The sequence below is a fragment of the Protopterus annectens genome, chromosome 8.part0, assembly GCF_019279795.1.
Source record: "Protopterus annectens isolate FY-2018-M chromosome 8.part0, PAN1.0, whole genome shotgun sequence".
Taxonomy (NCBI): Eukaryota; Metazoa; Chordata; order Ceratodontiformes; family Protopteridae; genus Protopterus; species Protopterus annectens.
The window spans coordinates 854,890,791-854,915,684 of NC_056741.1; the positions used below are offsets into that span (position 1 = coordinate 854,890,791).

The 24,894-nt window shown below is 35.1% G+C and overlaps 1 protein-coding gene across 5 annotated transcripts in view; it reads right to left on the reverse strand.

Annotated features, from left to right (window-relative positions):
* The window catches only part of L1CAM (L1 cell adhesion molecule), a 2,005,704-nt gene that overhangs the window by 347,895 nt on the left and 1,632,915 nt on the right, over positions 1–24,894 (reverse strand). For all 5 annotated transcript variants that reach the window (XM_044080361.1, XM_044080360.1, XM_044080358.1 and 2 more), the window contains one exon: positions 12,990–13,060. In XM_044080361.1, the coding sequence (XP_043936296.1) occupies positions 12,990–13,060 (71 nt within the window). The remainder of the gene's footprint in view (positions 1–12,989; positions 13,061–24,894) is intronic.

Below are 24,894 nucleotides of genomic sequence, written 5' to 3' on the forward strand. Positions count from 1 at the left end.
CTGGGCTTTAGAAGATCTGGATGCAGAAATGTGTAAATCAAAAATAATAGTTATGGAAAGATGGTACCAAGAAGTTTTGGTAAATGAAATGATTACTGATGTAAGTGATTCATGGGGCACTAAATATAAACCATTTTTAGGGATTTGTAGGACAGGGATACGAACTGAGATTTCTAGTGGGGCATCTAATTTTGGCAGTTTTGAAAGAACCTGTGTTGGGCTTATAATGAAAGCTATTGTGGTATAAAAAGTATAATAAAAGGGAATTGGAAGCTTTAAAGATGAATAGTGATATATGTAGAACTCTTGGTGACAAACCCCATTCTATTAATAAGACATTGGTTAATTAAAAAAAAAAAAAAAAAAAAAATATATATATATATATATATATATATATATATATATATATATATTAGAAGGGCTAAACAGAAAGAAAATTAGAAATGGAAAGGACTGTACTTCCAAGTATGGGTTTCATAGGTAGTGTCCCTACATTACAGATGAAAAGCTTATTTTATTAAGGAATGGTTTGAAATCTAGGCCAGTATTTAAGTGAGGTAATTGCAGGTCAACAGGTATTATATATATATATTTGGCTGCATGCTCAGGATGCAATTGATTTTATATTGGAAAAATAGAAAGAGCATTAAGAAGGAGAATTCATAAGCATAATTATAACATTATGAAGAAGAATTATAATAATGTACTAGCAAAACATGTTGATGTATGTAGTGAATATAGAAAATTAATATTTGGTATTATTGAAATTGGACAAAAATCCCAGGAGAGGTGAATGGAAGAACATCTTAGAGTATAAAGAACTAACATGGCAACTTAGACTAAATGCAGGAACAGCACCAGGGTTAAGTCAAAGTGAAACGTTTTAGTCTGTACTTAATTAAGAGCTGCAAAATTATAATGCACAATTGTTATTAATAAAGAAGTTAATATTAATGTTTTTAAATACATTTAAGTTCTTATTAGGAGGCATTTTGATTAAGTGGATTATATTTATTGTGTATGAATAGTTTTAGCTGGATGAGTACTTGGAATTCCATGTGGATTATTTTTTATTATAATATTTTTTTAATTATTGGAGGTTTTTATCTTGTTTCTTAAGTACTGGTAATATATCCTTATGTCCAACCCTTAATAAAATGAGCTATGTTCCTTTAAATTTAGAGTAGTGACATTATATATGGAAGTGATTTCTAATGAAGACTTCGGTGAGGGATGAAAGCACTAAATGTCTAATAAAAATGTATGTATTTTTATAGTTCTTGACTTTTGCCTGTTCCTTTTGGCACTTTTGGGTGGCTCTTAATTCTGTAGATTGGAACTGTTTAAAACTTTTTAACAATTTATTGGAATATTAAAAAACTTGTACAGAGACCCCAAAACATATGTTAAAATTGGATCTTACATTTCTCAAGCATTCACTTTAAACAAAGGCGCAAAGCAAGGGTGTCCTTTGCCCTTCCACTATTTGCATTAGCTATTAAACCCTTAGCTAATAGTATAAGAAGCAATGCAAAAATTGATGGATTCTGCATTAGCAAGGATAGTCAATCAAAAAAAAAACAGCTTTTTGCAGATGATATTTTACTAGCTATAGGAGACTTGAATTATTCAATTGAAGAAATAAATGAGGAAATTTAAAAGTTTCAAGAAGTATTGCTTCTTAAATTTAATAATAAAAATGAAACTGTAGTGGTAAATCAATTATTAGATAGTGAGTTTAAATATAATATAAATATAACCAGGAAGCAAATGAACCAACATATTTAGGAATAAAAAGCTATCAAGATGTGAGTAAGATTATGTAAAAAAATGAAGAAGTATTGCTTCTTATTAAGAAATGAAATTATTATTTTTTTATTTCAAAGATGGGTTAATACTTATGAAATTGATAATACTACCCAAAATTATATACATACTGCAGTCAATAGCTTTAACACCTGTCAAAAAACTTTTAAAGAAAATAGAAAAAATGTTAACTTTATTGTTATGAAGCTAAGTGATTTGGTTCAAAACTATTTAGGAAGCTCACCTACTCCAACACATTTCTAGATTTTCAAATTGCCACCCTTTTTACACAAAGAAAATGTAGTTAAAGGACAAATGATTAGAGTGGCTAGAATGTATTCGGAGGTTGAGGATTTTAAGTTAGAGTTGTCTAAACTGTTTAGGATGTTTAGTGATAGAGGGTATCCATTAGACTTGATAACAAACTGTAGTAGGGCAGTTCTTGATGGTTGGTGTACAGAATATAAGCCACTTTTGGGTAGTGGTGAACCTTTACTTCCCCAATCTGGTAGAGGGACAGGTGTTTAATTTGTTAATTCTATTATTTTATATTATGGTCATTTTAGTAGTGAAGTTAAGACAATTTTATCTAAAAACTGGGTTATGTTTCAAAGTAACTTTGAACTTTTAAATAGTGTATTTAAAACAGAGTACAATATGAGATACTTGTTGGAACACCATATCCACAAACCCTATGATGTGAAGGAGACATATAAATGTGGGGCATATAATTTTTGCAGTTTTATTTTACAAAGTAGAGAGGTTACGATAGGACACCCCCACATATTTTGAAGTTAGAAACAGGTAATTGTGGCTGTAAAGGATTAGTATACACTGCTGTTTGTAAAGGATGCTACTACTTCTATGTGGATAAAACTGAGAGACCTTTACATAAACGTATATATGAACACACCTATGCTATTCAACATGGGCATACAAACAATGCCTTGTTTAAACATTCTGTATGTTGCCATAATTTTAATATATTTTAGTTTGGAAATTGTGGCTATAGTAAAAAGGATCCAAGATGAGGTTTTTGGAAACACTGCATAGCTATTAGGGAGTTGTATTGGCAACTCAGATTGAATGCTGCCACATTACCAGGATTAAATGATAATATCAACCTCATGCCAATTTTTAGGAAAGGAGCTTTGGAAGTGCAAGGGTTTGAATAGCTTAAACTATGATTTATTGTGTGACATCATTTTTATATTATATCAATATTATCTGATAATTAACATTTTTGCTGTAATAAAAAAAATACAAAAAAAATGTTGTTTAATGTTTATATGTTGATTACAGATTACTATTTTTATATATGAAATAGAATTATCACTTGTACTCATTTCATAACTGTATTTCATTTAGCCTAATTGTTTAATGATTTAATTAGTTAAGGAAAAGTTACCTGATTGTGTAGTGTATATAAGTGTGGAGAGAACAACTTCTCATTTGTTCTGAAGAAATCCTGGATAAAGGGGATGAAAGCATTTAACTTTTGGATATTAAAGTTCTGTTGGTTTTATTTTTCAGTGCCGTTGCATTTATTTGGTTCTACCACCACGTGAGCATTTACTCTTTTTTATGGTATCCTGAAAAACTGAGAATTCCTTTTAGAAATCATATAAAATTATAGGAGTATGGTGGCATTAGCTTCACAGATGTAGAAAGAATCTTATTCTATTGCTGAAATTTTTAACTCTATTATACTCTGCATAGACTTAACATACACTACTCAATGAAAAACATTCAGGAACAGATTTTACTAAATTCTTATGTTTATCAAATATGATAAATGAGTAATATATAACAATCCTTTCATCTGGTTAATAAAAGTTACCCTAGAAGGCAATTCACTTCATTCTTTAGATTTTGCATATATGAAATCAGTTCTTAAAACCATTAAGAAATATGTTTTTAAAACTCCAGTAATATCAAAATTTAAAATTTTGTGCTGTCCCATTGCATGTAACCCTATTTTTAAGGACACTCAGAACAATGTTAAAATTAATTTATTAAAATGGAATGGATTAGTGTTATGGTCTGATTGCTTTGAAAAAGGAAAAGCTAAGTCACCAGAATATTTAATGAAAGATGATAACTTGGATGGATTTGTTAACCAGTTAATATTATCCATCAGTATGGAATTAAATAAATTTGTAGGTAAAATCAGTGAAGAGGAACAGAACACTATTCTCCCATTATATGAATATATGAATATATGAATGCTATCATTGAGGGTAAAGTGACCTACAAAGGAAGCGTGTCCAACTTATATAAGTTAATTATAAATGATGATGATGATGATAATAATTGCGATGCAAATTTCTGCAACTTTTTTTAGATACTAGTGTTCTGATTGTCTCAATACATGGTAAGAATAAACATTTGTTACTTAAATCAGTTTGTCAAACATCTTCAAGTTTATACTGGAAAGGTATTATGTGGAAATATATACATAGAATGTTTGTTACTCCCTATAAAATCTATAAGCACAGTAAAATGACTGCTTCAGTGTGCTAGAAAGGTAATAAAGATGTAAAAGCTGATTGGACACATATTTATGGACTGTGAAAAATTAAATGTATAATGTGAAGAGATAAGTACATTTTTAAGAGGTTACGGTCTGATAATTGTTCTTTAACTAGATCAATAATACTAATGAATGTTTTGTTTACTTTATCTGTAAAAGCCAAACAACAAAAACTGTTCTGGAGTCTCCTGGCATTAGCTAGAAAATTTATTATAAAAAAATGGAAATCAAATTCAGTTCCTACATTAAAAGAATTTGTAAACTGAACAACAATACAATATCAAACTAAAAAAGAAGTGACCAGAACAAAAACTATAAATCATACTAAGACTTTTAGTGGTTAGAATAGCCTTGAAATGTTGCTATTGAAATACCAAGACTCTTAATGTGTTAATTGTATAAGATTACCTCAGTGATTAAATGTACTCCTAACACTGTATAACAGTATATGATGCTGAAATTCTTCCTTTCTGTATATATATATATATATATATATATATATATATATATATATATATATATATTGTCAATATGTTAAATTAATAAATCTTTTCTTTAAAAAAATGACCATTCACTGTGGTACTAAAGAATCCTTGCCCAGCAGCAATAGACGATCATGTGGACGGCCCAGCATAAACCAAGCATTGCAATACTAATTAGTGACAATACAGCTGAGATTCACCAAGAAATAGCACATCTTAGATCAGGTATGCCAAAGCCATCTTCAAACACAAATAGAAATACACTAGTAATTGTCGATTCCAATCTTAGGCATACGTATTTTACACTTATGAGGCTGGACAAAAGCAGGGTGATATTGAACTCTCTCTCAACGAACAGACTGCAGACATTACAAGGGCTCTTAGGACAATTAAATCAGACAAATATGATTATGGCATGCCAGTTGCCATTGTTGAGGTAAACAATCTGGAGTGCAAAACTTGAAGGGCTTGGGAATGAGACATGACCGAGCACTTCATACACACCAAAAATGCAGGAAAGACCCTAGAACTGAGTGGAATCCATCACCAAAAATTATGCAGAGATTTAAAGAAAAGTCGATTGGCTTTAACATTTAGATAAACACTTCGTGTCATTCTGGGGGTATGCAGTATGTGTCAGCATGGAATAAGATGCTTGGCAACCATGGTTGCTTTGCCAAGGATGGTTTGCACTGCCTATTTCAAGGCTTCTGCATAGTGGTAACAGCTTTTCCTGCCCCACTGTGCATCTTTAAGGCAAGGACCACCTGATGGACTTCTGAACCTAACTTCCAAAGAAACCAGTCTTTTAACCATGTGAAGGTGGCTCAAATTAATGCTGGAAGTCTAAACAGCAAACTGACAGACCTTAAGGCTCTCCTGCATTTGAAGCACATCCATGTATTTGTCATTATGGATATTTGTTTTAATTGTCCGGATAGCATTCCTTCAACAACTGCATCTTTTCGTTACCACTCGTTTAGACCTGATGGAAACTGTGGTGACATGTCCATATTTTTGTTAGGACAACATTAGCTCAAGACAGATACCTACAAACCTTCAAGCAGAGCTAACAGAGATTCCAATAACATTAAATAAGATCAGCTATGAGATCACAGTGTGCTACAGCTGCCCCTCCACGTCTTCAGAAAATCACATAACATTCCTAAATATTTTTGATAAACTCTCTACAGGTAGGAGCACAGTTTAAACTCCCTATAGGTGGGAGCACTGCTTTCCTAGGTGATTTTAGCCACCCATTGATAACTAGAGGACCTATATCACCAGTGCAGGATTTGCTCAGCAATTCTTAGATTTTATAAGCAAGAATTCCCTGGACCAGATTTTAAAATAACCCAGTAGAGAACAGAATGTGTTTGATCTGTTCATAACTAACTTGGCATCTGTATGCACCATCCCCAAAGTATCTCTCCCTTTGGTCAAATTGGACGTCAAACTAGTAACCTTCCCCATCAAAATCTCTAAACTGACAGAAACAAATATAACAGTATTCAAGGACTTTAAAGTTTCAAATATCCTAAGATTCTATGATGAAGTCTTTAAGTCTGAAGTATAATGGTACTGCCCATTAGATTAATACTGCAAAGAGTTATGCAGAAAATTCTACTTGCACCTCTAAATTAAGGACATCAAACAGCTAAGAAACTAAAAAAGGACATCAGAAAAATGCAGGCATCCCATGAACTCAGACTAGCCACAGAAGCCAAAGGCAACTACAGAACCTTCTTTAACTCTGTCAAGAAAATAAGGAATAACTCCCAACATTGCTCCAAGCTGATTCAGAATGGTGAAGACTACTCTGATCCAGTGAATGTTGCTAACATACAGGCAAATATATGTAGTGCCAACTTCATCCAGAGGCTTCTATTCTGAACCCCTATACCTCTGATGGAATCAAGTCACCAACCACCTTGAAGGAGCATGTACTGAAGGTACTCTACAAAATGAACACCTCATCCATGGGGGCTGCCAGCAAACCCAGCTGTCTGATTACTAGCACTAAGCAAATACTGGAAGATCCCCTCCTCAGCCTGTTTAACTTGAGCCTAATAACTGTCTTTGTGCCACTTGAGTGGTGTGCACCTGTTGGGATGCCACTCCATAAGGATGGCTCAGCTCAGACCCCAGGAATTAGAAAAACATCATTATAATCAGACCTATATACAGTCCTATCAACCTCTTGTGTAAGAATCTGAACAAAGCCTAAAATAATGGGGGGGGGGGGGGCAAAGGCCCAAAATAGGGACAGATTTTATATACTGCTCTTATAAACTTAGAAAGTTGCTAGAATAACAGGGTATGTGTTAGCATGCATTTTCAGAAAGGTATAAAGTCTGAAACTCAAATGTTTGTCATTATTTAGTTGACTTCAATCCTCAGTGATTTGCCAGAAAAACACACATTTTATGAGGGACAGACCAAAACTGTGAAACAAAAATCTGCACATTCTGTGACAATTTAGACAGTTGAGAGGTATGCTTATATGCAAAATTTATGGAATGTATCATAACCAAACTATTTAACCACAATATCAAAAATTCTATTAATCTCAACCTAGGCAGTTTGGCTTTGTCAAGGGTAGATTCTCTCTAATGAATCTTGTTCTTGTAAACTTCTACCTACCTATAAACCTATGAACCTTTGAAAGGGTCATTCAGGCTGTAAACTGCAGACAACTGCCAACATAGTGCAGCCTTATCAAGGCATTCATTTCCATAACATATTCAAATATAATAAGCTGAGGGAGCTCCATACTGACACATATATAGTTTGCTGGATAAGCAGGACTCACACAGTAGGCATACTGTGTAGTGGGGCATCCTCTGAGAGAATTAAGGTGACCTGTGGAGTTCCAAAGATCTGTGCTTTGACCTCTGCTATTCAGTATCTACTTCTCAGATCTCTGCTTATCAAACTAAGATCTCTAATTAAGAAAGTTCATGAATGATTGTAAACTAGGAGTCGTTGTAAAGTCCTTCTCTGACATACATGCACTCCAGCAGGAGCTTACACTTGTCAATAGCTGGTAAACACAAATGGGCTCAAGCTCAATGCAAAAATTGCAACATTGCAGGCCCCTATATCTCTGTCTTATAGCATAAAAAACACCACTTCAAAATGAAAATGTTTTGTGAGACTTGGTTACTTGGATGGATAGTTCCCTTACCATCACATTGCAACAGTGGTTAGGAAATCCATTTACCTTGCACTACTGATAGCTAGCGGTTGTTGTTGTTGTATCTTCCAGCTTTTCCTGGTTAGGGGTCGCCACAGCGGAACTCCGGTCCACTAATGATTGGCAGTAGATTTTTACGTACTGAGTTGCCAGCTCTGACGCACAACCTTCAACGAAGGTACACCCATTTACGCATGTCTCCACACAGAAGACGCTTTTAGCTGAGACTCGAACAGGACGTCTTCCTGTGAGGTGACAACGCTACCGCAGCACCATTTCTTCCAAATCAAAAGAAGTCCTCACCTCCTTATGCTATGTACTGATTAGACCCATTTTTGAGTACAACACCCACCTTGGGATGTACCTTATTAAGCTTATCAAGCAATTATAAAGACCTGAACTATCAAGAAAGACTAGAGTCTCTGTCTCTATACTCAGTTTCATACAGACTCCATAAGTGCCTTTTTTATTACTATGGAATAAAAGCTTGGCACAGCAGCTGTGGAAAACTGCATTATGTAAGTCATCCATTTTACTGCATGTATCATTTATTTGTTTATTTTTGTTTATGGGTGTAGATCACTGATCAGAAATGACCACCTGCAGACTCAGCCTAGGTTACATGGTACAACAAAAACAAATACAATTCAAATGCAGGCAGGGATTAAGGTATTAGTATTTACAGAGACAATAACATTGTGGAGAATTGACATTAAATTATATTACATCATTGCAAAAAAGTGCAGTTGTAACATTACGATTAATCAAATAATTATAAAAGAAATGAATTAAGGTAAGATAACATAGAATTCATAAAAAAATAATAATGAGATGAATTAAGGTAACAAAACTGTATTCGTATTTACATGAGAGGTCTTTCACAGGAAACAGTGATGTTAGAACAAAAAATGTGGGACCAAATCAGACTTTAACCACCTTCGGCTTAAAACTGCAGCTGCAGTTTGGGAAGGGGAGTCACATTTCAGCAAATTCAAAGTTTGGGAAAGTGAGACACATCCCAGCAAATTCAAAGTTTAACCCAAAGTCTGTAAAGAATGAAGACTTCTTGCACTGTTTAATAAAGTAAAGGAATAGACAGGGAACACTAATAAATACAGGACTGAACATACAGGAACACAAACACTGGAAAATAACAGCAATGAAATTACTGACATTTTTTTCTGACTACACTCTGACCTTCTATTGGGACTGAAATTTATTTCTGACTACACTCTGACCTTCTGTTATTATATTCAGTGAATTCATGAAAATGCTGAAAAGGTCAGACTAAAAGAGGGAAACATTTCAGTGGCATTTTCCATAGGTCTATGGAGTATATTTTTTATGCTATCTCTTTTGTTATATAAGAAGAAGATGCTGGAAGGATTGTATGGTGCCAGACATACCCTACCTCAACAATTATGACAACTAGTCAATACCTCACAGCTGGATGAAAAGACATCATTGTATACTTCCAGGAAAGTAGAATTAATCTGTAGTCATGTGATTCCTCTGTTATTAATATCCTATTGAGTGAAAATGGTGTCAGACATAACAAGGATGGTTTTATGCACGTATTAAAGACAGCAAGAAAAGATAATGAAAAACAATGATACCTGTGTTTCCAGAGTAGTAGGTAATTATAATAAATTGTACGCATTTGAAAATTCTATCTCATGAGCCAAGATCATTTTTCTAATTACACATCAGCAAAAGACAAAAGCAACTAAAAGAATCTGAAGCATGTTTTTGTTTTCTCTTGCATGGGGGCTTATCCATACTTGCCACACAGACAAATTGTCCCTGCACAAAATGATTTCAGAGGCTACTACAAGTCAAGTCAAGGATTTCCTTACAACAAATTTTGCATGTTTTGCACTCTTCACAAAAGTGGTAGTCAGCAACACAGCCTGCTACTCACAACTGAAATAACCATATTGCAGTTATGATTTGCTTGTTTATCCTTCATTGATGGCATAAAATCTGTGTTATGTCCTTCTAATAATTTCTCCAGTAACTGCAGGCTATTATTATTATTCTTTTTTACTTTCTGAAAGAGAATACTGCGGTGGTGGTGCTGCGGTAGCGTTGTGGCCTCACAATTAGACGTTGCCTGTTCGATTCTCAGTTAGAGCGTCTTCTGTGTGGTGACATGCATGAACGGGCGTGCCTTTGTTGAAGGTTGTGCATTAGGCCCAGCAAGCCAGCATGTAAAACTCTACTGCCAATCATTAGCGGACCGGAGTTCCGCTGTGGCGACCCCTAACTGAGAAAAGCCGAAAGACACAAACAAACATTCTGAAAGAGAATCTCTCTCACTATATTTCACACACACACACACACATATATATATATATATATATATATATATATTATATATATATATATATATATATATATATATATATATATATGCACACACACACAAGGGTTTGATGCTTTTGAGTGAAATGCTCAGATATCGATATGCTTTGGTTGACAGGTCTGTGATCGTGACAATCCACAGGTAGGGGAATATGTTGTTTTCCAGGGGATTGTCTGATCTCAGAGTTAGTATATATAATTAGTAGGAGATATAAGGGCATAGTCCCCCACATGAGGGGGTACAGAAATTATTGCTTACTGAAGAAAATAGTTTTTTTTTTATTTTGCATGCTTTAAGATTAATGCTTGGAGCACGTGCAATAGCCTGTCAGTGTTTTATTGTCAATGATAATGTATTGACTTTTTCTATGTTGATATTTCGGCTGTGCAATTTAGAACTATACATATATATATATATATATATATATATATATATATATATATTTTTTTTTATTTATTTACACACACACACACACACACACACACACACACACACACACACACACACACACACACACACACACACACACACACACACAGATATTATACATACTTATGTAAACATATCTGTCTATCTATCTATGTACCAATCTTTGTATCGGTCTTTATGCTTGTTCCCTGGCACAGTGGGATAAAGCCCTTTGTGTTACCCAAATGAGACAAAGCCCTCATTGTAGTCCAGACTTCCCTGGACATGGGATAATATACCCTCACATGTACCTGAATGGACTTCAGCTACTGGGGAGGTTGTAGGGATAAAAAATGTAAAACTCCTGTAAGGTTACATTGATGATGATATTGTCATGTCTGTTACAAACTGGGGATGTGAAATAAAGGGGCACATGCATAAAGGGGATGGATAGCTGACAGGCACAGGGCAATAACGTGATGAAATTATTTACCACATATTCAGTTTGACAAGTGAAACACGGTACAGTACAGTCTTTTCACAAAGAATGTTGAAAAAAATTCACCTCTACTTATGTTTTCACATTTATTACATCTGACATATTTATGAATACCTTCTTTCTGGTCTGCTTCAATGTTTTTACATATAGCTTTATCTTGGCATTGCACTTCTATATTTTCTTCCATGAAAATGCGTGTTGATCAGTTTGTATTAAAGTTTTATTTTGTGTATACAGTTCCTACTGTCTTATTTGCTTCACACTAATGATGGCTCATTACTCAGTTAGTGAACTGTGGGTAGATACACAATATCATCCGACCTCATTCCATGCCTATCAACTGTCCAGATTTTCCCAGAATGTCCAGATTTTTGCATCTTGTTTTTGGTCCTGATAAAATTTGTGCTGCTTTGGTAAGTCAGTAATACTAAATAATGACAGACTTTTGAGTTTCAGACTTTATATCCTTCAGAAAATATATAATAATATAAACTATGTTATTCTGGCAACTCTCTAAGTTTATAGGAGCAATATTTAAAATGTGTCCTTATTCGTGGGACTCTGTTCCTCCATTATGTTTGACTTTGTCCATATTTTTTGCACCGACAGGTTGAGAGGTATACCTCTTTCACTGAATTATGTGAATAGACTTCTAGGTGCTAACCATTAATGGGAATTTATGACAGATTTTAAATGGCAGATATATAGAACTATCATTATATCATTATTAAAAGCAATCCTTTCTGGCATGAAATTTAATGGCAGCATTCATGTAGGTGTTTTCGATGGGAGAAAAGAATCATAAAACAATAACATAAATACAATGTAGACAAAGCAAAAAAATCAGTTTCACTCCTGAAATTCTTTTCATATTTATCTACTTTTCTCTTTTTGCTTTGATAACCTTGCTCATTTATAATGATACTTGCCATAAATGACTATGTCTGGTGGCATTTTTTAGCAAGAATCAAGGTGTGTTAAGATGGCACTAAAGAAATAAATACAGAAGGGAATGTCTAGTCACTGCTGACAAAGTAGGGACAGAATAGAACATCTGGCATAGCTCATACATTGAACAAGATAGTCACCATGAAAGAAATGTGAATGTACAGAACCAGCCATGCTCATTTATTCATGGTGGCTCTTGTGTTTCATACACACTGGTGGAAGGTACAAGGACAGGAAATTGCAGACTCAATTAAAGAGTGGAAAGTGGCAGGCTAGGTATGCATAGCAACCTAGCACTGTGGAGTCATGGATCTAAAATGACCATGCTCACTCATTTTAGCATATACATGTTACTCCCTTAATTGTCTCAAAACATGCTTTGGGCTTCATCATTGCACTCAAAAAAATAAATATCAGGAAAACCTTATCATAATAAAACTGACTAGTTCCCAATTCTAGAATAATGCAATCAACCTATCCCTGCTATATATGCATGCATGTATTTATTAATTAATTATACAGGGCACAAAACTGAATCTTATGGACCATTTCCAGGTTCAGCATTAGAGGGTAGAGAAAGTAAAAAAAAAGAAAAATTCATTGTCGAATACAAAATACCTTATGTACAAAATCTGACATAATTTGGTTATACAGCAGAGTATTAGTAGTACATAGCCCACAATAATCTTAATTAGCTGATACAATATATACAAAATGTATAGGCTACTATGAATTAGTTTGTCTTAAAATACCTTCCAGGTGATGAGCAAGTTGTGAGAATCATTTCCTTTTCCAATGATCTCTGCAGGGTTCTTATCTGGAGCTGAAACACAAAAAAATGAAAGAAATTATGCCTGTAGCTTTAACAGGTTGATGAAACCAGTACGAGATGAGAGAATTTAAATCAAATCTGAATATTCTGATTTAGAGAAACACGTAATCGTAAAGAAATGACAAATTGTGCATTGCTGGTGACTTAACACAAAGCACGTGCAATGCCATCATCAGGTAGCAACTAAATAAATTCACATGTTGCATTTCTAGCTGATAAAGACAGCCTAAATCTGCATCAGAATCAGACTGGCTACACCTCAAGATCCTCCCAGAATGCCAAACTCCTCACAGCTATCTTACAATGGGATCGCATTTCCGCTGCTTGTATGCATAGGTTCCATTCTTTCCATCAGTGCTGGAAGCCCATGACCAGAAGTGAAAACAGGGACAGAGCACCTACAGTAAGCTAACCAATTCATCCCTTGACTTTTAGGTTCCCACCACAGCCCAGTACAATGTTACCTGTACTGCTGCCACTGCAGCCATCTGCTGGTCATTCTCTTAGTCACCAGTATCTTCCCATGTAAACAAGAGACAGACATACTTAAACTCCATTCACCTGAGCCATCTATTTGGCCTTCACAAGTGGAAATCGTTTCACTTCTTTTTGAAAAGAGAACCATGGCCTCTAATTTCAGCATGATTCTTCCCGGTAATAAACTTACAAGTAGTATTATGGAAAACAGAAATTTTAAATTCATCTCAAACTCTAAATAAATAAACAAATGCTACTGACACAATCAAAATTTGAAATTAATAGCAAATTCTAAATAAATAAATAAATGCTACTAACACTCTCTCACATTAATTTTATAAATAAAATGAATGGATTTGAGGGGATGTATTACTTAAGTGAAATTGTGATGTTTGTTTCAAATGCTGAACTTCCACTAACAGAATGATCGTCATATGCTATTTTATGTCCCTGTACTATGTCTGTTTATTTTACTAAATGCTTATTCCACTCTAAGGTGTATGCCCTTTACACTGCTAATTTCTTCCTCACTGCTTAATCTCCTTTCCTTCTACAAACAGCCCTCTTATTTTTTCCACCTGCTTATAATCACCCCAGCTTCCATTTTCAGAAAGCCCCAAAATTATCAATACTTTGCTTAATTTATTTATTATTTATGTATTTACTCATTGAGATTTATAAACATTTTCAGTACTTGACTTTACTTATTATTTATGTATTTATTTACTGACATTTGTTTTCTGGGGAAATTCCGGATGGGTCCAGAATACCCATTTTCAGCGGGTGTCCAGAGGAAAAAGCTCCAAAATAAGAACTTTTTTCTACTTTGTGAATATAAAAAAATATTAAAACAATGTCACAGATCGGATAATACATTTTTACCATAGGAGAGAAAAGCTCCAGATAAGAATTCTTCATAGTGAACATTAAGAATATAAAAATCTTGAACAATGTTACAGATCATACAGTACATTTTTAGTACAGATAGTTATATTACACAACAAACAAGAAGCTACGATCAGCATTTTGCATAGTAAAATATTAAAGCATTCAAAAATGCATTTTGTATGGGTTACATATAACCTGATTGAAATTTTAGGAAGGAATGGCTAGAAAATTAGAGTAGGTAGAGAAGAGAATGTGTTAGGCGACAGTGGATATACGTTTGGTCAATGCTTAGAATTAGTTGTAGGGTTTGAGAACAGGAGAAGGAAATAACAGAAAGACATGTATGATGAGAACGTGTATTGTAGTATTTAATAGTAGCTAGATGTATTAGTACATAGAAGATGCTAATACAATGAGTAGAAAAGGAGTCAAGAGTTACATAAACGTTATAATGTAAAACACATGAAGATAATGCAGAGTATGTGATAGTAAAAGTAGCCCAAGTTAGGGATTGTGGGTGGGACAGAGTGAAGAAAGTAGTCTGGCTTAGAGCAGGTACAGACCCATGATGTGGTTAGAAAACCCTTTAGTGCTTGTTTAAATGATAGCTGTTTACAGTTTGCTCTGAATTTTTGTCAATAGACTGTTCCATCTTTTGCTATTATATTGTCCTGCTGATTTGTTGGGTTTACACATAAAAAGAAGTAGTTTGTCCTCTGATATAAGGGGAGGTAGTGATGGAGGATGGATGTGAAAGATGGCAGAGCAGTAGGTTTAAATATGATTTTACGGACAGTAATAAATTGTAGAAAGCTAAGATGGTGAGGGAGTTCAAACCATTTAAGAGCTTGTAGGGCAGTACACTGATGGGCATAGTAATTAGAACTGGTTGCAAATTTAGCAGTTTTGTTATAGCATGCTTCAAGCTTTGTTTTGAGTGATGTATTAAAATTGGATAGGATAGGAAAAAAGATTGTTAAGAACAGGAGTCCCATAAAGAAGTGATGGAAAGGGGTAGACAGTGGCAAGGGTGATTTTCGAAGATGCATTTGGAAATTGTTTATAAAGAGTCCCTGATTACTGGTGAATTTTTTAATATTGTTCTGGATATAAAGATCAAATTTTAGGTTCTCATCAATAGTAACACCTAAGCTTTTAGGATAGAACACAATTTCAATGTCTGCGTTATTCTGATATGGAATATTAAACTGTGCTTTATCTGGTATAAGCATTTTGGGTACACTGAGAACTAGTTTTGTTTTCTTAGGGTTAAGTAGCAATTTGGGAATTAGTGAACCAGGATTTAATAGATGTGAAAACCTCTTGGGTTTTCTGCTGTAGACGTGATAGATTCTTTGAAGAACAGATAATGGCACAATTGTCTTCACAGTGACTTAGAGAGACATGACAGGAGGAAGTATGAAAGTTAGTGATGAAAACATTAAAACGTAGGAGACCTTGGATACATCCTTGGGGAACTCAAGTGACATTTGGTAAATATGATGAGATGGAGCCTTGCCATTTTACCAATAAACCACTGGAAAGTGGGAGGGGATATACCAAGGTTAGAGATTTGCCGAAGAAGTTTAGAGTAGGGAACAGTGCTCAATGCCTTTGAAAGATCTAGAAATAGTGCTGACTAGTTTTCCAGAGTCTTTTGTAGAATTGATAGTATCCAGAAAATAGAATAAGGCAGTTGTTGTACTATGGGCTGGTCTAAAGCCATGCTGAGTTGGAATAAATGTTTTATTTGCTAGTAGGTATTGAAGTAATATTTGATGAACACACACGCATACACAGAGCTGCCATTCATAAATAACCCCAGTAGTGTGATCACTTAGACAGACAGATACATACACACTGATTCAGTCGCATATATCACCCTACACACACACACACACACACACACACACACACACACACACACACACACACACACACACACACAAAGAGTTTAGAGAGAGGGGAGAGGATAGCAATGGGACAATAGCTTGTTACATCAGTAGAGGTGCCTCCTTTATGCAAGGGGCTGATTTATGACTTCTTCCAGAGTGCTAGGACATAGGCTTTAGAAACAGATCTATTGGTAAGTATACTAATGGGATAAGCTATGGAGTCTGTAGCAAATTTCTAAGTATTTATTTGGACAGTAATCTACACAGGTAGTGGTAAGTTTGAATAGGAGACAGGAGTTATTCTTTTTTTTTAAAGAGATAGGTTAAAACAAGTTGAAGTGAGAAATTAGTAGAGTTTCTCTGGTCAGTCAGATGAGGAGGGAGGTAGATGTAAGGGAACAGCATGGTGCTGAGATGGAAGTATAGAAGAAATAGGGGCTTGTGGATTTAGAGGCTAGCCGGAGGGTGGGGTAAAGGATTTTGACAAAAGATTGGCTATATTGTCAATAAAGTAAGTGTTAAAATATACTGGTGGTTTACAGAGGAGTTTTATCGAGCTAAGGAGTAGACTCTTTTTTAGATCCTGGATTCAATAGTGAGTTAACGGTACAGCAAAATCTCCTAGGGTTATATTTGTGATTAGTTTGCAATTGAGAGTAGAAGATTTTTTATCTTATATTACTTCTCTTTTAACCAGGTTTATCAGTGCCTAAAGTTCTGAAGGAGAGAGTTAGTCTTATTTTTTTTTTATCTTTATTTTTTTAAGCCATTGCCTTCATGCCTTATCCCTGTCAGACATAAGTTGTTTACTGTGTTAAGTTTGCCATGGGACATGGTTAGATTTGGTTATTTTATTACAAATAAGGGTATTATTACCAAATGTAACTATAAATGTAGTATTGAAGAAGTTTACTGCATCATCAAGGAGTAAAGTTTTATTTTGTCTGGACCATTTCATTCCTTTTAATGTGTTATTGAAAGACTGGGGATTAAAGTTAGTTCATAGGTTCATAAGTAAGTACTAGGCTAGCTACCTTGCAGGCCATTTTAAGTCTAGCCAGTTACCCCTTTTGTGCTCAAAATATTCTTTCCCATTTGATTGTAGATTGGCCTACCTATTCCATGGTCAATAATTATATATATTACCTCTAATGAGAAAACCTGGGATCATACCATAGATAATATGAGGGGACCCATACATGGAATAAAGCACTTAGAAGATGCCTCTGTCTATTAGTAGTACAGGAGGTAGTCTTTGTGTAAATGATCTGTTTCCTATCCTTAGATCTAAGTTGTGCTTGTATATAGAGAAGGATGAACTTTATTTTATGTGGATGGGGAGTCTATTCCATAGCAGTAGTGGTATCTTTTGCAAGCTATACCTGTCACTCCAAACCATTCTGCAGATGTTGCAGAAGAGATTTACATCTCTAGAGGGGGTATTTCTCATGCCATTTGACCAGTTGATGTGCAGTAAATCAAGCAGTAATGGGTGGGAAGATGTTTTGTATGACAGACACAGGTCACCTTTTAGCAATCTGTAGGATACCGAGTATAGTGATAGGGCTTGAGTCGGTTCATGTAGGACATATTGTTTAGGCCTTGTATCCTTCTAGTAAGGTATCTCTGTAGGAATTCCAGTTGTTGCATGGGTCTGGACAGATACATGGCAAAGTAGGGCATTATATTCAATGTCTGGCCTAATGAGAGTTGAGTAAAGGGGTACAATGACAACCCTAGATCTGGATACAATCTCTTTGTTTATAAGTTGTGCAATATAGCAGGACTTTCTCAACATTGTACACATGTTGCTCAAAAGTTAGGTCACTGTCCACGAAAGTTCCCAAATCCACAACAACTGGGTTAACTCTTAGGGGTGTTCTGTGAATGCGGTAGTTCCCTGGGTAGATGACTTTCCAAAAGTTACAATAGTGCATTTTTGGCATTTAATTTTAGTCCATGATTTTGATACCAGTTATTTATCTGGGACAAACTTTCTTACAGGATGGCTAAGTCATTTGGAGATTTAATGACTGCTCCTAGCTTGCAGTCATCTGCAAACTTAGTCAGCTTGAGTCCTTTGGTACTGGCTTTTACTTTAGAAAATTAGATGTCAAGCAAGAGAAGTCCCAGCATTGAACCCTGGGGAACTCCAGTGGTCAAATCACAAAACAAGCCCCAACAGCTGTAGAGTCGTCACACTAATTTAATAAAATTCCACAAGTAAAATAGAATAACTTGAAGTGCTTTTCATCTGCCAAATAGCAAACGTCATCGGAAGTAAAAAATCAACAATCAGAATCCTTTAAGTAGTCACTTGATCTAAAACAAATACGCGGGACAATTAATTAATTAGTTACTTAAAAAGACATTACCAAATTTGCAAACAGCGTATTGATATATATAAAATGAATGTTTAATTTATATATGTACCATAATGTAAATACAAACAAAGGTACTGCTAGAAACTTTGTGCATAATACAAACTTATTATGGACTTACTCATTGTATCAGACATTTAAACAAACTTTTACCTCTGTAAACTCTTTTAAGTTTGAGGATGCTACTTATAGAGCTTGTCTCATTTAAACCAGGAACATTACATGCATCCAGTTTAATCTGCCACTTTAATTGCAACTCCTCAAGTTTCAGAGGGAAAGGACCCCCTCTAATATCATGCTTAACACTATCAATGGCTAAAAATTTAAAATTGTGATTCACATTCAAGTGAATATGTTTTGCTAGTGCGTTATCAAGCTTGTTCCGACTGATAGCATACAAGTGTTCATACATTGTATCACAGAGTCTACGCTCCGTTTTCCCCACATAAAATGCTGGACAGTGTGTACATCTAGCTAAGTAGACTATAAATCTAGAATTGCAATTAAACCTTGATTTTAACCTATATTTATAACCATTAACAGTAAATGAGTTATTCACATCCACATGTTTACAACTGTTGCAATTCTCACATTTATTCATACCTACTATTCTGGGGGGTTTAGAATGCTGTTTTTCTAATTGATCTTTAAGGTTTCTATGACGTTTAAATACTATATTTGGAGAATCACCAAGTTTAACAAACAGTGACTGGTTACATCTAAACAATTCCCAGTTTTTCTTTACTATTTTAACACAAAAACTACTTTGCGCACTAAATGTAGTTATAAAACTACAATGTAGTGATTGAGTGTTAAGTGGCACTGTTTCACTTTGAATTGGTGACACTGATGTGTCAAAGACCCCTAAGCTGTCAATAAAAGACCGTTTAGTGACCAAAATGGGCTTAAAAGTAAAATTTGCTCTTTTGTAATTTACTTCTTCTATTAGGGAATCCAACAAAGATTCTGGGTACCCACGATGCAGAAACAGTTTTTTTAAAAACATACATTCTTCATGGAAATCTTCATCCTAATTAGTCTTTTATAACTGACCTTTTCTGATGAAAAGGGTGACAGCTAGAGAAGTGAAGAAATGAGCTGGAGTAAGTGTTTTACCTAAAAATTTTTGCAGTATAACAATTCAATCCTCTATTTTTGGAAAGCCAAATATACTATTTAAATAAAGCCAAATATCTAAATATGATATGGCATCAGTACTAAAATTAAACATAAAGTGCAAAAATTCAGTTGACTTGTTAAACCTGTCCGGTAACTCACATCCTACCTTTTCATCCCCTTTTAATAAAACAAATATATTATCCAGGTATCTAGTGTAGTAAGCCAAAAATTTGGAGATATTTTCATCTTTAAAAACAAATTCTGTTTCCCAGTGCACCATGACTAAATTGGCTACACTTGCTCCACACGGGGAGCCCATTGCTAACCCTACTTTTTGCAAGTAAAACTGGTTATTGAACATAAAATAGTTGTTTGAAAGAACTAGATCAAGCAATTCCATCACTAGTGTAATATCTGTACGTGAAGCATCATGTTTCATCATCATTAATGCTACCCATTCTGTGCAAACTTGATGTGGAATACATGTATACAGGTCTCTGACATCAATTGTTAAGAAATTGTGGTTTTCAGCGTAATCCAAGGTGTTTATTTTAGCCAAGAAAGACCAAGAATCCTTGCAGACTTGGTCTTCCAAAACCACATATTTCTGTAACATTGAGTCAATGACCTTAGCACAGGCATAGGTAGGAGAGCCATGGCTATCTACAAGTAGCCTCATGGGTGGATTTACCAAGTCCTTGTGAATTTTAGGAATAGCGAATCAGGACGGGTAAATAGGGAATAGTGTAATCATAAAATTTAATAATGCCTGATCAATGCAGCCTTCAATAAACAAATCATTAATACATTCCTTAATTAAGTTGTAAGCTTTATTGACTTCAGACCTAGAACTTATCTGATAAGCATCGTTACTCAACAACTGGTCCATCCATTCAGTATAATCATTTGTATCAAAGACTACTAACCCACCCCCTTTATCAGATTTACAAACATGAATGTCCTGTGATTGAATGTATTTTAGATAATCACGTTCATCACGGTTAATATTTGAACCAGCATTGGTTCTTATACCGTGCCTTGCCATGTATCTAAGATTTAGTTTGCGCAGTTGTTCAAACGTTTGCAAAACTGGGCGAAGTGGGGGATTAAAAGTACCAGATATACGAAACACATGAACCACTTCTGAATTTGTACTGTTTCCAAATAATACCTGGAAATTTAGCTTCCTTGTAAAGGATTTTAACTCAATAATTGTTTTAACAATATCAATCTGATGTTGCGGTACATAAGTGTAACCTTTGGCTAGAAAATTCACCAAGTCACATGAAATTTCACTTGTAGAAAAATTAAACACCTTAAAGTCATTATCTTTATTAGAAATAATTAAAGGACCAGTTCTTGGGTGTTGTAATTCCTCAACACTGTCTGGTAAGACAGTGAAAGTATTGGCATCATTGCTCACTAAGACTTGGGGAAATATTCCCGAAGGCAATGAAGAGCAGGAAGAAACCCTAACAGAGGAATTAACTACCTCATAAGGAGAATCATCCTCATTCATTACATTAGGTTCCTAGTGGATTTGGATTTGTTCTTGTTGCCGTACAAGTTCCTTTGTTGTTTCAGCTTGGCACCAGTTTGATTTGCTTGCTGAAAAACCTGTTGCTCAATGGCATTATTATTTAATTGCTGCTTGTTGTTGATACTGTAACACACACGGGGGCCTTTTTTCAGCCTCTCACACCTTCTAATTTCTGGCAATACAGGACTATTAGCACCAGGATCATTGATTGTTGATTTTTTACTTTCGATGACGTTTGCTATTTGGCAGACGAAAAGCGCTTCAAGTTATTCTATTTTAATTGTGGAATTTTATTAAATTAGTGTGACGACTCTACAGCTGTTGGGGCTTGTTTTGTGATTTGACTAGTTTATTGTGCTTCGTTATATTTTCTCAGTTTGTATGGCGTCTGGTCCGGACTCCAGTGGTGACTGGTCTCTTTGTTAAGGAAACTTCCCCGATTTTGATTTTATGTATCCTATCTGTGAGCCAAGTGGCAATCACATAGGCATTTATTCCTAGTTTACTTAGCTTTTCTACAATGCTCGAGTGGGGAATTGTGTCAAACGTTTTGGCCAGGTCAAAGGTATGTGGTGTGTACCATTGGTGACCCTTTCCAAAAAAACATGAGGCTGAGTAAGTAGCTAGATTATGAGTCATTCCATATTGATGTTCTTTGGGTATATGCAGAATTGCCCTATGCATAAAGGCTGGTAGGCGGTCGCTTAGACTATTAAGTAGGGTGACATTGTTAGAAAATTTACTGAGGTCTGATACAAGAAATTGGACTAGAATAAAGCCATGTCTGGTATTTTTGTCATATCTAGTTTGGCTGGAAATAAGATAAAAATCCAAAGAGGCTGATTCTCATAGTAGAGAACTCATTCTCCCAGTTTATGTTAACATCACCTAGTATAATAGTTTTGTTGGGAATGTATTGCATATCTAGGACAGGATATCTTTTAGAATAGGTATATTGTCATGGGGAGGGTGTACAGTAAAGTTATACACAGGCTTTTAGTGTAGCTCAGTTTTACAAAGGTTATGAATATTTCTGCATTGGCAAATGCTTATGCATAAATGCTTTGAAATGCAAAATGTCCTCATCCCATTATTTTCTCCATTTCCCTATTTCTACATCATTTATTCATGTGTATATATAAAATGACCCACACAGACAGGGTTATGGGCCACTCAGATCTTGCTTTCTTTCCTAAATCAAAATTGTTTCCCATAAAGTCATCAGTCAACATCTCCTTTCAATGAATACCTTGCAGTGCATGGAGCTTACATTCCAAAACCTGGGAAAAAGATAAACTTGTGAAGCACTACCCTAGCATGAGACCTGACCTGAACAGTGCTTAGGATTCCTAACAATACTGTGTTCAGGAGTGCTAAGCACAGTCAACATCGAGTCATGAGCAAGGAACTGACAGGGTTGACTGCTAGCTGGCAAACAGCATCTGCAGAAGGTAAAACAGCATTTAAAAGCTGTTATAACTTCACTCTACCACACTAATAAATGGGAGGTTTAGCAGCATGCACTGTTGAACAGCTTTTAAAGCTGTTCATTTATAGAGGCTTTGAAAGACAGTAAAACCCTATGTACACCTACACTTTTTTTCTGTAACTGGTAAGACATGCTGCAGGTAAAGATCCATGCACTGCAAGGAATTACAATTGGGTCTTCAATCATAACCTTCTAATATGTATTCTCAGCCTGGCAGTCAAAATTCACTGCTCAAGCTTCACTCTCAACTTGAATTTCTCCACATCAATGTTTTGAATACATAACAACCTGGTTTTGATTGAAGACCCAATCATAATCCTCAATATTCATGTTCAGTTCTTCCTTGTATTTGCATAACATTCCATGATCAAAATTGTCAGTATTGTGTTGTTTACTGTTTGTTAACCTGGGTAGTAGACTGATCATCGGATAACCATTTCAGCCACAGCCTGCAGGAGTTACAAAATTAGTTATCGCACGTGCAGTTCAATAACTGAAATAAATCAGAACAGTGAGACAGACCTGTGTCAGTTACAGATAAGTAACTACTGCATCAGAATTATAAACCAGTAAGTTAATAAAGCATATAGTTACCATGGCATTTAACATTATAAACCTTTAACTAAGAAAACATGGGACTGGTTTGGCAAGGATGGCTTGAAAAATATGTGGCTAAATGTTTAATATTATACACTTTATACTAGTACTACTACTAATTACATATGTAAACATACATACCAGGTAAGCATATTATGTAAACAATGTAACTAAACATAGTACAGCTTTGTAACTAAGGTGACATCTAAAGGTGGGAGGCACAGTAATGTACACCACAGACACAGTCAGAGAAGGTAAGAGTAAAGGATGAAGAGTCAGAGAGATGGTCAAAAGCTCGAGCCAATAAAAGTAAGAAACATTTCATGTGTGCCTTACTACAAACCGCATGCATTGTCTGCAGTCCTTCAATATTCTCCAGACTATTATTTCCCTTAACCTCATCTGACTGGTCATTTACTATACTTCCTATCAGTACTTTTACTAACCCGGATTTCAAAAGTCTCTGAAACAGACAACCTTTCTTAAATGTTACCACCTCTCATGTCCTTAATAAAATTAAAATGCATTCTTTAATTGCTTTAGAACATTTTAAAACAAATAATATCACTTCCTCTATCTGTCACCTCTTGGTGTCTTGAAATTCATATGACTTACCTCTCACTTCTTGTGTTCTCCTCAGTCTAGTTTTACAAATTTGATTTTCAAGGGGTTCCTCTCCGTTCTTTTCTCTTAAAGCAGGCAATCTGCATGTTTAGCAACGTGTTGCACTACACCTTGTAGATTTTCATACAATACACAATCATCTATTCTTATGGTATGAATAGGTTCACAGGTAAGTCAAGGCTAATTACCCTTGTGGGCCATTTTATGTCTAGACAATTTCCCTTGGTGAGAATCAAGCCACGTACCTCTTGTCCTTGAGGTAAACATCTTAACCGTTATGCAAACGTCCTACCCTCAATCAGGATTGTGATCTGTGCTTTCACACAGGCTAAACAGATGAGGCAAAGTAATTACGGCTAGAGCTAAGGAATGCTATAAAATGTGATTCCTGCTATTGAAAATAAATGCTGTTTGTTAGGTTAAAAAAAAAAAGGACAGGATTCAGAAAGGTTTACTGTGATGCAGATTAAATAACTTGAAATGTTACTGTATTGATATAAGCTTTTGTATTCAGATACTATTCTCTCCCTATGGTTTTTCCTTTGCTGGTAGCTATAGCACAGAGATCCATCTTGCTGTGGAAACCACATGTTAATGCAGAAGTTCAGGGATGTTCAAGGAAGTTCAGGGAAGGTGATAAAGTTAATCCGCTATGTGCTCTTCCTGCTATTAGCAGTGGATCTGGACCATCTTAATTAATTAATTAATTATTTTATTTTATTTTATTTTACATTTGTTGACCGGGCTAGTCTAGCTGGATATATGTCCATTTTCAGTAGAGGCCCGGGGAGAAAAGCTCCACAAGTTGTGACAAG